The sequence below is a fragment of the Poecilia formosa genome, unplaced genomic scaffold, assembly GCF_000485575.1.
Source record: "Poecilia formosa unplaced genomic scaffold, Poecilia_formosa-5.1.2 Scaffold133, whole genome shotgun sequence".
NCBI lineage: Eukaryota > Metazoa > Chordata > Actinopteri > Cyprinodontiformes > Poeciliidae > Poecilia > Poecilia formosa.
In genome coordinates, this window is record NW_006800072.1 from 191,385 (window position 1) to 207,524 (window position 16,140).

Genomic DNA, 16,140 nt, shown 5'->3' on the forward strand with positions numbered 1-16,140 from the left:
ACTGAATGATAACAACGCCTTGACTTAACCCCAATTATGAGAGGTGATCTCTAATTGGTTTTGTTCCACACGGTTCAGAAAAAACCTTCAGACTCCAACCAAGCGTGGAAATATTTTGTGCATGCCTGCAGCCTAGAAGACGTACCCCGAGGTTCCAGAGAGATAAACGTGAGGCATTAATTTACCTAAGTCTCTCATAAAATCAGCAAGCTCTTGATTAAAAATGTTTTGCATTGTGTCAAAGGAAATTAGACTGACTGTATGAGTTTTAGCACTCTGATACAAAAAAGTTGCTCTCTACCAATCAGATTTTTTAGATGTTTTTATATAGACACCAGGCAAATCGGATGCGCCTCCTAGTGGTCATTTGTAGAGCTGACCAAAGGATGTATGAAGTCCATACTTCCAATTGAATCCCACCAGCTAACATTAAATGTGTTTTATTACAGTAAAACTGTGGTACAGTTTGCACTCTTGCTTTGTAGCAAGAGGGTCTTGGTTCATACCCTTCTCAAGACCTTCCTGTGTGGGTTTTCATGGTCTTCCTGTCGAGTCATGGTTTCTCTTTGAGTTCTTTGGCATCCTCCCACAGCACAAAGACGTGCATGTTGGTTAACTGGTCAGTTCAAATGTTACTTAACCATGGCTGTGTGTGTGTATCAGCACCAAACTGTAGTGAAACTGTAAGGATTAACTGGGTATAGAAAACAAATTGATGTTTATTTTTCTGACTCTTTTGGTTATAGCAGTCGTGTCGTAAAGGCAGTATGGTAAGTATGGAGGGAAGAGGCATCCAGTTTAATTAGTTTAAGAAATGAGCACACATAGAACTTTGTCATTTAGGGAGTGAATAATTCCCAATCACGCTGCACATGAAGTGGGATCCCAGTACATGGAGAAGACATGATTAATCAGATACATTTAACATAACTGTCAAACTGTTAATGTTTCCTGAATGATGAATCCATTGTTCATTTTAAACCGTAAAAAAAAGTTTCATAAAATGCTATAAAGGTACACTGTTAACTATAAAATAACTATCTGTGTATTTGCCATTCATTAAAAAGTGAATTTCACAAGTTTCTGTGTGACCGGTTGATTAAGGAGCAATTTAGTTAAGACTTGAGCGGTCTAGTTCTGGACTTAACTGGGAGTACCAACCCCACGATCAAAGTCCCAGGACACCATCCAATCGTGCACCGCCACTGCCCTCTGCAGAACACAATGACAAAGACTTTCACACTTACGGTAGAAGACGTATTCAGTGTAGCTGGACCAGATCTTGTCCTCTGTGTGCTGGTTGACAAACGAGGCTGTGACTGAGGAGTTGCAGGCCACCATCTGGAAGCCGCACTCCGACAACATATCAAACGCTCTCTCCAGATGCTTGAACTTGAGATAAAACCGGGAGGTGTATCGCTCCGGGGTCCTGTCCGGATCCCGGCTCTCGTTTAGAGTCTCCCCGAACACCTCTTTAGCCAGAGCCACCCTGCCGCAGATCAGTATCCGAGGTACTCTCCTGAACTTGGCGTCGCTCTGGCTCTCCCGCCCCATGGTGCACGACCCCCGGTATCCCACCGTGATGAAACCGCTCTTCCTGTCCGCGGGGACCAGAGAGGGCGGTGGGCACTGTCGGTGGTCGCTACCCTGAGAGCCATCTTCGTGGTCGCTGTGAAAGAAGTCATCCGGACTGTGCTTGATGTCCTCTGGGGTCAAAAGCTTCACCAGGTCGGGCAGCTGGAAGTACTCTGCCTCTTTCCGGAGCCTCCCTTTCTCGGGGAAGTGGTCCGGGAGGACGACTTGCTTGTCCCGGAGGTAGTCCAGAACATATCGGAATAAAAACCCGTCCCTGTCGATGAAGTACCTGCCCTTGGGGTCTCTCGCCAAATCGTTAGATGCGTCTTTTTTGGAGAACAGCTTACCGAGCAACGAATTCGGGGTCCCCACCAAAGTTGAGTGGCGGGTGTAATAAACCTGCCCCCCTACGTTTAACTCAACAACATCTGGGAAACTGTTCTGAACTGAAGCCTGCAGGTCTTTGGGAATAGTTCTGCAGTTTCCACTCAGCGCCATTCTTTTCCTCTCCCTGCAGGAGCTCTCAAAAATAATGAAAAAATGGAAATAAAGGCTGTCAAAAGGTGCGTCCTCCTGTATTTGGTGACAGAGTCTCCAACTTCATCTCAAAACCATCCCCTTTTACGTTTTCCCTCCATCGACGTTAATTCAGTGACATTAAAACCCACTGGAGTAGGCTTATTCATCCGTTGCTGGGCATGCAGCGCGCCTCTTGGGTGACTTTGGTGGAGGAAGAAAAGAATCAGTGCTGCGCGAGAGTGGAAAACAGAATTAGAGGCTCACATTAGTGGCTGTAGGACTCTACTGCCTCTGGGGAAAACAGCATTATATGTAGGCTGAAAGAAACCTTCATGCATTGAGTGAAGAAAACTTGCCTTGCATGCGTATGTTTTTGTTCCTGGTAGTATTTCCCAACAAAGAAAAAAAAAAGCTTCCCAGAAGAAAGTGGATCAACTTATTTTTAGGATATAGTCCAAACAGGGGGAAGAGAAAACGCCTCGGAGTGATTAGAAACTTCACTGCTGATTCTGTGTTCTGTCTTTACAGTCATAAAAATAAATATTCTCTGCTCTTCCTAAATTGTATAAAAATCGAAATCCATGTGTTCTTTTTTTTTTCTTTCAGAGCAGAAAAGTCCGCGCCGCCGCTGCTGCTACGGGGAGCTGTCCGTGGTGCTGCTCTCCTCCTCAGCCTCTTCTGCGCGCACCTCCTCCCTTTCCCGACAGAGTTGGGTGGTGTCTTCTTTTCTCTCCTCTGCTGTGCTGTCCCCCCTCCTCTTCCTCTAGTTCACACACTCATACTAACACACATGCACAATCTATTAAAAAAACAACAATTTTGCATTTTCTCCGATATTTATCACACTTGTATTCCTGTATGTATAATGCATGAAGGCCGTGCCGTTGCAATAAAACGAGCAAACTTGTTTATGTGTCAAATGTAAAGTTTTCGGGATTTCACAGCCAGTACTGCATCCATCTTTGTGCCATTATTTCTACATAAATATGGTCTGCAGTTTGATTCGATTTGCTATAAGCTTCTTTCAATAAATCAAATATGGATTTTCCAATTTAAATATTACCAGATTTGCCTTTTCCAGAAATGTATTTGGATATTTACTTTCCTAGAGATAAAATATTTACAGCCCAGATGAGCGATTCTCAGTGTAACTGAGTGGGAACAACGTGTGGGGTTTCTCTCCTCGGTTCAAAATACGCCCAACAGCGCCCTCTTCTGTTTCACTCCTTCCCAGCCTGTGGAGGGACCCCACACAGTTACAGCTGTTAAGTTGACGTGAAAGATAAACCTCATCAACATTTTAAACAATACTTTGATAATTTTGCTTGATTAAACTGTTGTCATATGTAATTGGACTAATTTCAGTTTTGTTTGTATTTGTGAATATGTTTTTGGTGACCTTCAATGTTTATGTGTAAATCTAATGGTTTGCTCTATTTTAGTGCTAATCGACAGAGTGCCCTTGTAAATGAGATTCTAGGTTCCTTTTCTGGTTGGATAAAATTCAAATAAAATAAACACTTAAACTGTTCAGACATTCAAACTATTACTTTTCAAAATATTTCTACATAAGTATTTTTTCTTTATCTGCACATATAACCCTCACACCAAAAGACCTATAGGCAAACAAGGCATTGAAGTGAAAACAAAGCACTTTATTGCAGAAATTACAGTCACTCTGCAAAGCAAAATGTAAATATAAGTACTGTAGAGATAAAAAAAAAAATCCAAATATCTTTTGAATTTATCAATGTGCAGAAAAAAATAAAAACAATCCTTAAATATTTTCACATTTTCTCAGGTAACAACCACAAACTTCAAAATATTTTAAAGGTATCTTGTGAGACATTACATAGATCAATGACCAGTGGTGCATAATTATGAATTGGAATGAAAAGCATACAGTGGTTTTCAAAATGGCTTTTAACTGACTATTCTGAACAATATTAACTCGTCATTTAATGAAAACAAGTTCATGTAGATTCGACAAAAATAGATTAAATGCTATGGTAATAAATGCTGAATTTAAATGATGTGCAATAGAATTATCAGATTAGATTTCATTGGACTCTAAGATAAGTCCTATTAATATTCGTGCATATTGTAACTTCAATGTTGCGATATTCAACATGAAAGTGATTTATTTTGCTGCATTTTTAAAGTAGCATTAACATAAGTTCAATCTGTAATCATTTGTTCAGGAAGTACAATTATATGGCAAGAAAAACAAAATGTCAGCTTACATCCATCAAGACAGCATGGTAAATTAATTATATTTTAAATCTATTTTCAGCATAGCTGTCAGGTAACTAAAACCCAGAAGAATGTATACTCATTCATCATTAAATATTGCATAATTTACGTTTTATCTCCCTAAATCAATTAATCAGATGGGGAAAAAATGGAAAAGAGAGAAGACAATACAACAAGTCATCAAGATCAAACACATTAAAATGAAAATGAGACACAGAGGCAGAGAGAGATGCTGGAGAGGTGTGCCACGCTGGGACCTGAGCGGTCACCCAGAATTAGGCCACGTTGGCAGCTTCATCTTAAATACATATGCATATTACAGGCTCCCTGCTATGCTACTATTTAAAGAACAGATGACTGACCATCTGTTAGGAGTTAAACCTGTTTCTTCCTCTCTCTTCCAAAATATTTGATACTATAAAATGACAACCACAAAGACAACAGAGCATTATTGTTTGATGCATGATAAATTATACAGACATACAGTGAAATAGTGAAAATACTGCCTTGCAAAAGAATTTCTACCCCTTTAACAGAAAGCAGCACATCATTGAGAAATGAAAGGAAATAATATATTATCTTTTTTATAATAATATAGTATTGGATATTTGAAGCTAGCCTCCTTGAGTGATTACTTTGTTCACCCACCTAGCTCAAATGAAGTCAGATTAGACAGGCAGCAGGAGTGAACAGCAGTTTCCAGATCAGACTTTTCCTGAGCCAGATTCTGTAAAAAGACATTTTCAGAACCACATATGGCTTTTCTTCTACTTTACAGTTATTTTCTACTTTGAGTTGGTCTATCTCATGAGGTCCCAAACAAATAAGGGACGTTTGTGATTGTGATGTGAAGAAATGTGAAAAAGTTCAAAGGACATGAAAACTTCTTTCAATGCACTGTATCTCCAAACTTCTTGGTAAAACCTCATTCACAGGCGATCACACCCACTACAGTTTCCCTCTGACATTTTTTTTTTACATCTCAAAATTTGTTTAATCAGTTTTGCATTCGCTCCTACAAAATGTATGATAAAATATTCAGTCCCCAAGCACAGCAGTGACATTCATAATTTATTATTTTTCCATGAGGCCCACCACCATATCAGAGATATTTTTAATTTTTCACTTGAAAAAGAAATCGACTTATTGCTCTTACAATTAATTCATGGGTGCTTCTCTTCCTTGACACAGATCTGCTTGCGAGCACAGTCACTTTCTTCCTGTGCTTTGCACAAAAAAATCTATTAAAGGGAATTTTCAGTCCAGTCACAGATGGTTGAAATAAACAGCATACTTCTCCCACTTCCATCTCTCATTACCGGCGCTCACTGAATGATGCCAGGCGATGAGAAATCTACAAGTACAGCAAGCGGACATTCAATGCATAAATCCCCTTCTATGGGAGAGGGGCGGTATTTACTAAAGTGACTCCCTGTGCTCTCAGAAAGGGATGATTATTTATTTATTCATTCATTTCTCAGGTCCAGATAATGAACATTTGCATTGCCTGAGAATAGAAATGATGTTAGTTGTAAACAGTCTATGAGTTAAAAGCTTGATGGTAGATAAGTTGTTTGTCCATACCGCTCCTGAAAGTCTGCTCTCATTCAGAAAAAGCTGGACGTGCAAAACAAACGAAAGCAGCTCTCCTTTTTCACCTAAGAGGCACTGCATTAACCATTAGAAAGACATTATGCAAATTTTTTAGGTTGTGTAATTGGGGAACACTAAGAACGCCATTATTAAAGAAACCAGGAGCAGTACATGTTGATTATAGAAATAACTATTCATAGTTGGAGTTGTTCAATTCTGCAAACTTTTACAAACATAAAAAGCTGTTATATGCATAATACAAAAGTTTTGTAACAGCCTTGCTAAAGTCCAAATCTGAGGGGTCACCTGAAGAGAGCGGAGGTCAGGAAGTGTCTTCATAAGTTCAAAGATCCAAAAAGCCTCTGCAAACTGCAGTGAGCAAAGTCAATATATGTGGTGCTTTGACTAGCAAAAAATTCTGAATGTGAAACCGAGTTGAAACATATTTCCACAAACGTATAGCCAAAGGGTGTACACACTTATGCAACTGGGTTATCGCTCCATTTTTATTTAGTTGTACAAAATAAATGTCAATATTTGTGAAAAAGTCATTTTGAACTTAATTTCTAAAAGAAAGTAGAAAGATATGTCACTTTCATAATTCACAGTTATAAGCTCTTCTGCTAAAGGTGTGTAGGAATACATTAAACAATTTTTTGTTAAAAAATAATAATTTGTTTAATGTCCCAGCCCCAGACTTTTCTATCTATGAACAATAGCAAATAGATAGCAATAGATATCTATTGCTATAAAAAATAATTTTTCTCTCTCTTAGCCATCTGAATGTGAAAGAAGGCCAGATAAACTTGGGCCCTTGTCTATTTTCATCTCAGGTGTTTTGCTCTCATCAAAGATGTTTGGGTGAGTAGCTGTTTTCTTGATGCTCTTTCTTGACTTAATGTCACTTCCCAGCCCGTTAACCTTTGCCAAATGTCTTCCCTCATTCCAAAGACCCACCTTCCAGGCAATTCACTGTCAAATAAAGACCACTAGAGCCGAAAATCCTTAAAAAAGAAAAGGATTGAAAAACCATTATTCTATTTTTTTATATTTTTTTTACATATGTTGTGACTGAATAAATACACTCAAATTATTATTATTATTTTTTAAATTGTCCATTGAGAGGTAGGCCATGCTTTCCTCTGACTGATTCTATATGTGTGTAACTTGGGACAAAGGCTTGAATACTGATACAAACACACTATGTAAAAATGCAGCTGGATAAATAATTTGAACTGTCTAAAAGAAAAGGAGGAACCCACCTCTGAGGAAAAATGTCTTCACTCCCTGCTGAACCTGCAACCATGATCAGAGTGCTGCTAAAAATGAAACATTGCCATTCCTTTTAAAAAAGGAAAACTATTTTCAACCACAATTCTATATTTACTTATTTATTACTGCCAAAAAAATTCTCTTTGAATCATAAAGCAGCAGTGAGGGGAGGTGACTGCTGTTCAAATTCACCAGGCTTTTCAGCTTTTTGGTAGCGATACGTGAACAAACTTCATTATGGCATGTTTGCTCCATGCAGCATTGATCTTCAAACGTAAACTCCACGAAGTCGTCGTGGGAATCAGTAACAAACCCAAGTGCCCCAGATTTCTTTTTCTTCATCAAATAAACTATTTTTAGCTGATCACATCTAAGAGAACAGATAGTTTTAGATGCACAAAATAATCAACAAATATGCACATGGAGATTTAACAGTTAAAAGGACAAACATGTTCTTCCAGAGAGCAGAGCCTAAACTGGCCCAAGATGCTGTGAAATTAAGACACATTCCTCCGTTTTCATAGCTGTGTAATGTTTACAACAGAGCAATTAAGTGAACTTGTCTCAGTATTTTTATTTGTTCAGGAAGAAATTTCAGTTTGTTTTCTTGTGACACTCTTTACCTCTCTTTATCCAGTTCCTGCACAAGCCTCTGCAGTTTTCTCTACACTGTTCTCCCACGAGACAAGTTTATTTAACTGCAGGTCCGAACATTGCAGGAGTTTTGGCAGCCGGAGCAGAGCAGGTTGACCAAAGGCACAATAAGTGGAAAGCTTTTCTGCTCAAACACAGCACTTGGGGCAGAAAAGTTAAAAATCTGAACTCTTTTCTTGGCTGCAGCAGCTGTTACCTCACTAACTGACCCACTGCAGTTAAAGGTGGGAGTAAACAGTGATTTCAAATCTACTTTGGATTAAACTACCTTAGTTGTAGTTCATACGATGCAGTGCAAGGATGTTTGCATACTTGATTATGGAGATTGGACATAATTTGTTATTCCAGCCAATAAAATGTGGTCAGACAACCAATGCAGTCAACATATTTTATCAGGCCTTTTTTAAATGAAAGATTGACACAATCTTAAAAGTCTAGCAAGTACGTATAGCTTTATTACTTAATACCTTGAAAAGACATTTCTTGTTGCTGTTACACCTGACTTTAATAGGTCAGGTTCAGTCAGACTGGATGAAGAATGAAGACATGGATTTGCATGAGTTCCCAAGAAATTCTAATTACATTTACAGCTAGACAATTCCAACTTTAAGAACTGTTTTATTGTGAAGGCTTTATACTGACTGATGGTCCATGTACTGGATGCATTTTTTTTTTCCAGCAAATTGATTTATAAACTGACTTTCACTTACACAGAAAATGCCAAATGTGCCTGATCCACAAATGCACAAAATTATACTTTACATTGATCTTAAGGATAATTTAACCAATTGATTATTGACTGAATAATATTAGTCTATTTAACCAATAGACAAGATACCTGTTACCTAAAAATGTTCTGAGAAGTAATGTGTTGATTTTTAGAATTTTTTGCACAACAGGTTTTGACCAATTACTAATGTTTCTAATGGAAGGCATTATCTATGTCTGCTATATACAAACAAGAGCAAAATCATGATTGTGGATGTCAAACTTAAAGGCAACATCTTGCTTCAGCCTTACAATAGTGGGAGATTGATTCAGTTTGCACCATGTGGCACTCGGAGAGCAGTTGGCCACAATGAAGTTGTGGGTGTTGTGAAAGGATGGCAGGATGTGATAGCTCCGGAGAGAAGGAAGAAATTATTATTCATTTCTTCGTGTAAAAAAAAGGAAGCATCCAGTGATTCAGACTGTGTGCCAGTCCTGATTCATTGTTTTATGCAGAGACGCAGATGAGCTGCGATGAGATGTACATAACACCCAGGATGGAACCGGATCCAAGCCAAGTTCAACATACTCAGATTCTGAATGATGAACTCTTGCAAATGATATATCCAGTGCCTTTTTGTCACGACAGCAACAGTTCCATGTAACCTACTGGTATTTAATGTGACAAATCAAGAAAATCTACTAAGTAAAAGTGAAGTGGAAAGATAATAAAAAAAATTTACAACAAGAAAAGCATGCTAGATGAGCATATATAGTCCAACTTTAGATAATTTAACCTAAATCTGGCCAGTAACTGGTCATTAGCAAAGAGAGGACTTATCAGAGAAGCAGACTAGAGGTCAGTTGTAACTCTGAACGTGAGTTCTGGTCCAGTCAAAGACCAGAACTCATCTAGACAGCAATGTGGCAAGACTTGGTGATTGATATTCAGATTCAAAACATCTAATTGGACCTAATTTGAGATATCATGTAAAACCAAAAATTTTTCTACCAGGTGCAAAACTGGTAGAAACATATGTTAAACCAATGTTTAGCTATGATGATAAAATTACATTTTAAAATGTTATTCATTTAAATAGAGATATATTTGATTTATTAAAGTTTTTTAAATTCCTCCTCATCCCCCATATCCAACCATTATTGTTCCACGAGCTTGACAAATAAACTTTCTTTGTTGTCGGTGGACTTCTATTTCTCAAAGTATTTGTGTCTGTGGTGCAGACCCAAGCAGAGATCATGGAGCCTAAAGGGATGCTCACCCTGTTGACATGGAGAATCATGTAGACTAGATGTTGCTAAGCAGCCACTCTCCCTCGGCCCCTCGGCCTCGGCTTATGGTTCACAAGGGAACTCTGCAAAGGAGCAGATAGCCGTGCTCGTTTACTTTCACAGTCAGCTTTCCTGCAGTGTGCAGATTCTGTCCGTGTGTAGGAGTGTGTCCTTGTCACAGTACAACATATCTCTTTCTTGCCAGGTTTTCCTGTGGAGTTCTCACAGACTCTTGGGATTAAAGAATAGTTTCCGCAGGTCCTCAGTGTGACAAATCACTTGATGGAACCAAATCTCTAGAAGTATTTTAAACTGTAAAGCCATTTTAAAGGCATAACATCCAGTTTTACTTTTCATCCAATACCAGTAAAATCTATTTGGCAAATTCTGAAAAGATGTTCAATATACTATATTTTTGAGCGTTGTGTGTAACTAAACATATTGCATTAATCCACCTGCTTTAAGACTTTCAGACATATTTACAATGCAGAGTAGGAAAAAATAAGTGGTGAAAAACCAGAGTGTCTTAAAGGTTTACACATTCCTGTTAAAATGTTAAGTTTTTGTGATGTAAGAAATGAAACCATTATAGTTTCCAATCTTTGTTCTGCCTCAACTCAACACACACAAATTTGTTTGTGAGAAATATGTGAAAAATAAAAACAAAATGAAGCTGGTTGCATGAGTTTGCACAACCTCAAACGAATATGTTGTTAAACTACCTTTTGATTCAGACTCAACATTCATAGGAGTAGGAGTTTATCACAACATTCTGACTTGGTAATATTTGCCTGCTCTCTCTTGCCAAAGCTCTCCAGATCCATTGGATTGTGATGAATAGAAGCCATGTTTCCCTGTGGGTATGGTGTTCTTTTGGTAATGTGAAGTGTACTTTTTTTGTGCCAAATTCACCCTTTGGAATTGAAGCCAAAAGATCTGTTTGGCTGCCTTAGACCGTAACACATTTTCCCACAAGGTCATGGGAGAGTTTAGCCAGGCCTGAATCCATTCTTTCAAATAGAGGGCTTCTATCTTTGCCGTTTGCCCATCAATTATGACAGAATTCAAAGTATTGTTTTCACATTCAGAACAAAACCTGCAGCTCCTAAGGCATTACTCTTATGACAGTAATGATATGTTATTGTGTATGTATACTGTGATTCAATTGACTTTGAGTTTGGTTTTGTCTGTCCCATATGCCAGGTATTTATTTTGAGTTATACATGTGCTTTTGATATTTACCTCTGTTTTAGGTCTGTTCATTGGTGTTAAGTTGGAGTTGTTATTCCACATTTATCAGTTTTACCCTCATGTTTCCTTGTATTGGCTCCAAACTTCTGTCATCAGTCAGTTTCATTCAGAGTTTGCTCCCCTTGTAGCTTCATTGCATTCTGCCGATTAGAGTGACCTAAGCACTGGTTTCACTAATCACCTCCCCTGCATTTCTGAGCTTGCCAATTTTAGTTACGCCTTGTCAGATCCACCTGCTGCCAAGTCTTCCCTTTGCTGCATCACTCATGTTGTTCCATCTTTTTTCTAGAGTTGTTCTTCAACTAATCTCTGTTCTTATCAGAGTGCCATCTACCAATCTGTTTTTAGGTCAAACTCCACCTCAACACATGAGTTATTTATTATACCATAGCTTTTTCTGTAGCTAATAGCAGCTGATAGTTTTATACAATGAGAGCCTATATTTGTATCCCATAGCTAAAAGATACAAATGTTAAGAAAATCCCACAAAGACAATAGATTTGAATAGAACAAATTGCATCTTAATTGTGGAAACAGTCTTGAAAGTATTTTTCTTGGCTTGATGTTTTACAACCCAGAAGCCTGACCTTTCAAAAAGGGTATGACTTTTCATTTTCACTGTAGTTGCCTTCCTCTGAGTATGCGGCATCTAGCAGAGTGAGAAAGAGAATGTGACAGTTGGTGAGTAGACGATGTAAAACTGAACATGCAGCAGGCCTCTGTTCACTCCTGCCATCACCGATTTCCTCAGGAAAACTGAGCATCCATTGGGAAATTACTGCACACCAAGAACCTCAGTTGACAGGAAGTACACATTTTGCAGATGTTGACAGATGCAACTGAATGAAAAAACAAACATGACAATGTTTAGATTTCAGGTGTGTGTGTGTGTGCGTGTGTGTGCGTGTGTGTGTGTGTGTGTGTGTGTGTGTGTAGGTGTGTGTGCGTGTGGATGCGTGTCTGTGTGTAAACTCAGAGGTAGAACCCTCCATAGATGTTCTAAAAATATGCATCACCCTTCACATTTATTAGTATGCACTGTAAAAATATTTGGTGGTGCTATGCATTTTCTAGACACAAAGTGTCATTTTGTAGCACAACCAAGGAGCTACTTGAGTTGCTACAAAAATGCTGTATACAGTATATATTATCAAACATAACTTAAATGAAGTTTGACTTCACAATTACAGGCCTTGAAACTGGCCTCTGTCTCTTTAAGAAGCTTTTACTCTTTAGTCTGCCTTCATCACATCACATCAACCTCCTACTCCTGGCTACTCCGGGAAAGGTTCACCACTGAACTCAAAGATAATTCAAAGGGGCAATTACTTTTTGTCATTGTTCAAGTTTGCTTGGAGTGCTTTTTATCTTTAATAACTGAAATAATAATTAGAAAATTTATTTTTTATTTACTTCCCTTGTCTTTTTCTGATTGTAAAGTTTGATTGACGATCTGAAACATTCAAATACAAGTAAAGAACAAATCCCAAAAAGACAAATACCTTTCCAAGGCACTGTGCCCTGCTAGCAGTCAAACACACTGATGTGAGTCTCATCACTGAGGCCTATTTTTACCTAAATTGAATAATGTTGGACTTGACAAAGCTTGACAAACCTTTGCTGAAATTTTAATCCGTGTGACACATGTCACAGAAAATGGGATCTCTTTCTTCACTTGGTGAGAAAAATTAAGGAAACAATAAAACCTTCCAGCAGCCCAGGAAGAATGGGAAGCGGGAGAGTGGTGTAACATTTTGTGATAAGAGACTTATTTTAGAAGTTTCTGAATCTGTTTTGACATGTGGGACACTGGTGGGTTGGCTACAGCTGTCCCTGATGCCAAACAGAGACAAGTCAGAACCAAAGCATTACAAAATCCAGAACAGTCCATCTGCAAAAAGTTGAGTAAGTTTGTTTGTTTTTTTAGTGACAGTTAAGGATCAACTGACAAATATTGCAGTTGAACTGTGTTGTTTGTGTGGCTGAGTCACAAACTGAGAAATTGTGTATCAACATCTCACCAGAAAATATTTAGTCTCATGTGTTAGTTTGCTATGTTTTGTTAGTGATATACTTTTTAGTTTTTCACTTATAGAAATTCTCACTCCCTATTCTCCTTCATTTCTATCACAACTGTCCATCAGCTCTGAAATGATTACTAATGTCAGTGACTAAGTGCATAATCCTTAAAAAATAAAAACCTACTAAATATGGCTTCACAACTGTAGTAGCCATTTCTTTGTGTTATGATTCTTTTTCATAGATTGTATTTCATTTTTGGCAAGTGGATGACTGGACGGTTTCTATCATTTCCCTTCATATGACAGAAATATTTTACCTTTGATTATCTTTTAGATGTCTCACACAATATCAGCATTTGTGCAAAGGCAATCAGTTCAACTTAAGATAATTTTAAAATAAAATAAAAGGGGTTCTCATCCAAATGAGAAGACAGTAGGATAATTAATAGAAGAAAACACTTCTCTGAGTTCACACAGCTGAGTAGCAACAAATAAAAGTCACTACAGAAGCAATACATAGTAGGCAACATTGCAATATATTTGCAATTGTGGTTCACTGGAATAGCTTATGTGGAACATTTACACAAAAGAAAAAGGCTTTTAAAAAGCTGCTCATCATATTGATCACTGTGTGTGGAAAGGAGAAGATTGGTCAGATATAAACTGTATGCTATCAGTTCATAGATACCGGAGTCATATTGCCTTGTTGACTGCTTCCATGGATCGGTATCTCATGTTGCCATAAAAAATTAGCGTTATTTTCAGAGCTTTGTGTAAGCCATTCATATCTGCTTTTGATAAAGGAGACTTCAACAGAATGGAATAGACTCATACCAGGAGGCACAGCCAAAGTATTCCTGCCAAGTCACCATTCAGACATTATAAAAAAGACACAAACAGAAAGTAACAAAGAGATACTAGAAAATAAAAAGAGATTCTTCCCATACTTGCAATGTAGAAAAAAAAATGTATTCGTAAATCATTTAAAAAGTCTGTCCTCTTATCCATACCAGACATCTTCTAATTTGTGATGTGCTCATTATGGAGGGTGGAAATTGAATTTGATGACGATTTATCAGAGAGGTTAATCTGATAAAGGTTTTAAAAATATGTGCCCAATTAATTCAGCTATAAACAAACCTACAAGTATCACTTACATAAAGTTCACTCACATTTATTTTATTAAGCTGCCTGTTACTTTCTGTATTTTTGCAACAAAGCAGGAATCTTGATGTTCCTGTCTCCTTAAGTGGGGGCAGTGAGAGAAATCCTGATGGAGGAGACGGTAGGTGGCTGTCAACGAGGGTTTACTTTAACAGACCAAATTCACTGCTTTTAATCCTCTCATTCACCCAGACAGCGACAGCAGGATTACAGCAGAGGTTATATTAAAGAAGGCAATTATGACAGTATGTGGCAAAACACTGCCCTAAATTCAATTACCCTTTCAGGCACGTTTTAATTTTCTTTAATTAAGTGGATTAGGTAGAAAGACATGTTCTTCATAAACCAGAGTGATTAAGAGTCTAAATATGATGGAAAGCAATGAATGGAAAATGACCCATTTCAATTCCTGATTAGTCACAGACTCTTTCAGTTAAGTATTTTTGTTTCATGTGTCAAAGCAATTTTGTTAAAGGATCCATTTGTTGATCCAGTTGAGAGTCTTACAGATGTCTTTGGTTTTTTGGTACTGATGTACCTTCTGCAGGGTATTTAAATGATGGTTCTGATCAATGATCAAACGGTGGAGTCAAGAAGAGTGTGGCTTTCTTCCTGGTTGTGGAAAAATGGACCACATCTTTATTTTTCAGGAGTTACTGGAGTTTTTCGCTAGTTGAATTGGATAGTTCAGGTATTTTTATGAGTGATTGCGAAATGGAGCAGAAGGTGCATAGATAGACTGGTTGCTCTGTAGAAATGAGAAGAATTAGTAACTAAAGTCATAATGTTGCTGTAGATAAAATGTTGAATTAGTTCAAATAAATTTAGAAATTGAATTTTCAGAAGCATTGTCAAAAAACTCATTAATATAATTAAATCAGTTCTTATGTAGAAGAATCTCTAAAATAGATTCATCAAGGTTAACACCAAACAGTCTGAAATGGAAACCATTATTAAACCATTCAAAAAGTGCCGGTTTTACAGTTTTACTTGCACATGTTGAGATGTTAACCTCATCTTGGCATAAGACAGTGAATGATGGGTCTTTTAATTTGATTGTTTTTCCAAAGCAGCTTATAACTCTTTTTATAACAGTTGCAATGTGCAAAAAATACTTTTATCTTTAAAGCAATACGGTAGTTAATCATTGCATAAACATATTTGTTTTTTCCAAGACGATTCAGAAACCAGCCAATTAGTTTTTGATCATCCAACTTTTAAAAAAGCTGAGTGCTGTGTATCATTTCCCCTAAACAGAAAATGAATACACATTTTGAACAAACTCAATATGTCTCAGGTGAAAAGTGGGTACTCTTTCTGAATGTGTTATTTTCCCACCCGTCATTTTGAAAGAAATTCTCTGTGTCTTGAGGCCAGGACAGAGCAATCGCTGTATAATTTATTTCCCTTCCACACCGTTGAAATTAATTTATGTCTAATGTATTTTTCTGTCATGATGGCTGAGAGTGTGGCTGTTTCACCTCTGAGACAGGAAATATTTAAATTTAATAAGTTCTGGGTAAGAGATCCAGTCAGTGGGTGTTACAGATATCTTGAAGGTCTGCTGCTAATGTGAACTGTCACCAAAATTAATCTGTTTTTTCTTGTTTACTTTTCTCTCTTTATTCTCTTGCCCTTCAAAAGCAATGAAATGAGTCCTTATATTTGTGTCTTTCACTCACGTTTCCCTATTTCCCATCTCACAGTTCAAAATGACATCTGTTATTCTCATTTCCTGCAGTCCCACCTTCCTCTTAGCATAGGTCATGAGCCCCATTATTTTGCATAATGCACATCATCAAAGAGCCAGTATCCGCCTGCATTATGGAAGTGGTGCAGT

General features: G+C 37.7%; 1 protein-coding gene across 1 annotated transcript in view; it reads right to left on the reverse strand.

Moving 5' to 3' along the window:
* kctd16b (potassium channel tetramerization domain containing 16b) overlaps nucleotides 1-3,597 on the reverse strand; it is a 93,564-nt gene extending 89,967 nt beyond the window's left edge. Inside the window, exon 1 of the mRNA XM_007562014.2 lies at nucleotides 1,248-3,597. Within this exon, the coding sequence (XP_007562076.1) occupies nucleotides 1,248-2,073 (826 nt within the window). The 5' untranslated portion in view covers nucleotides 2,074-3,597. The remainder of the gene's footprint in view (nucleotides 1-1,247) is intronic.
* Nucleotides 3,598-16,140: the final 12,543 nt, after the last annotated feature.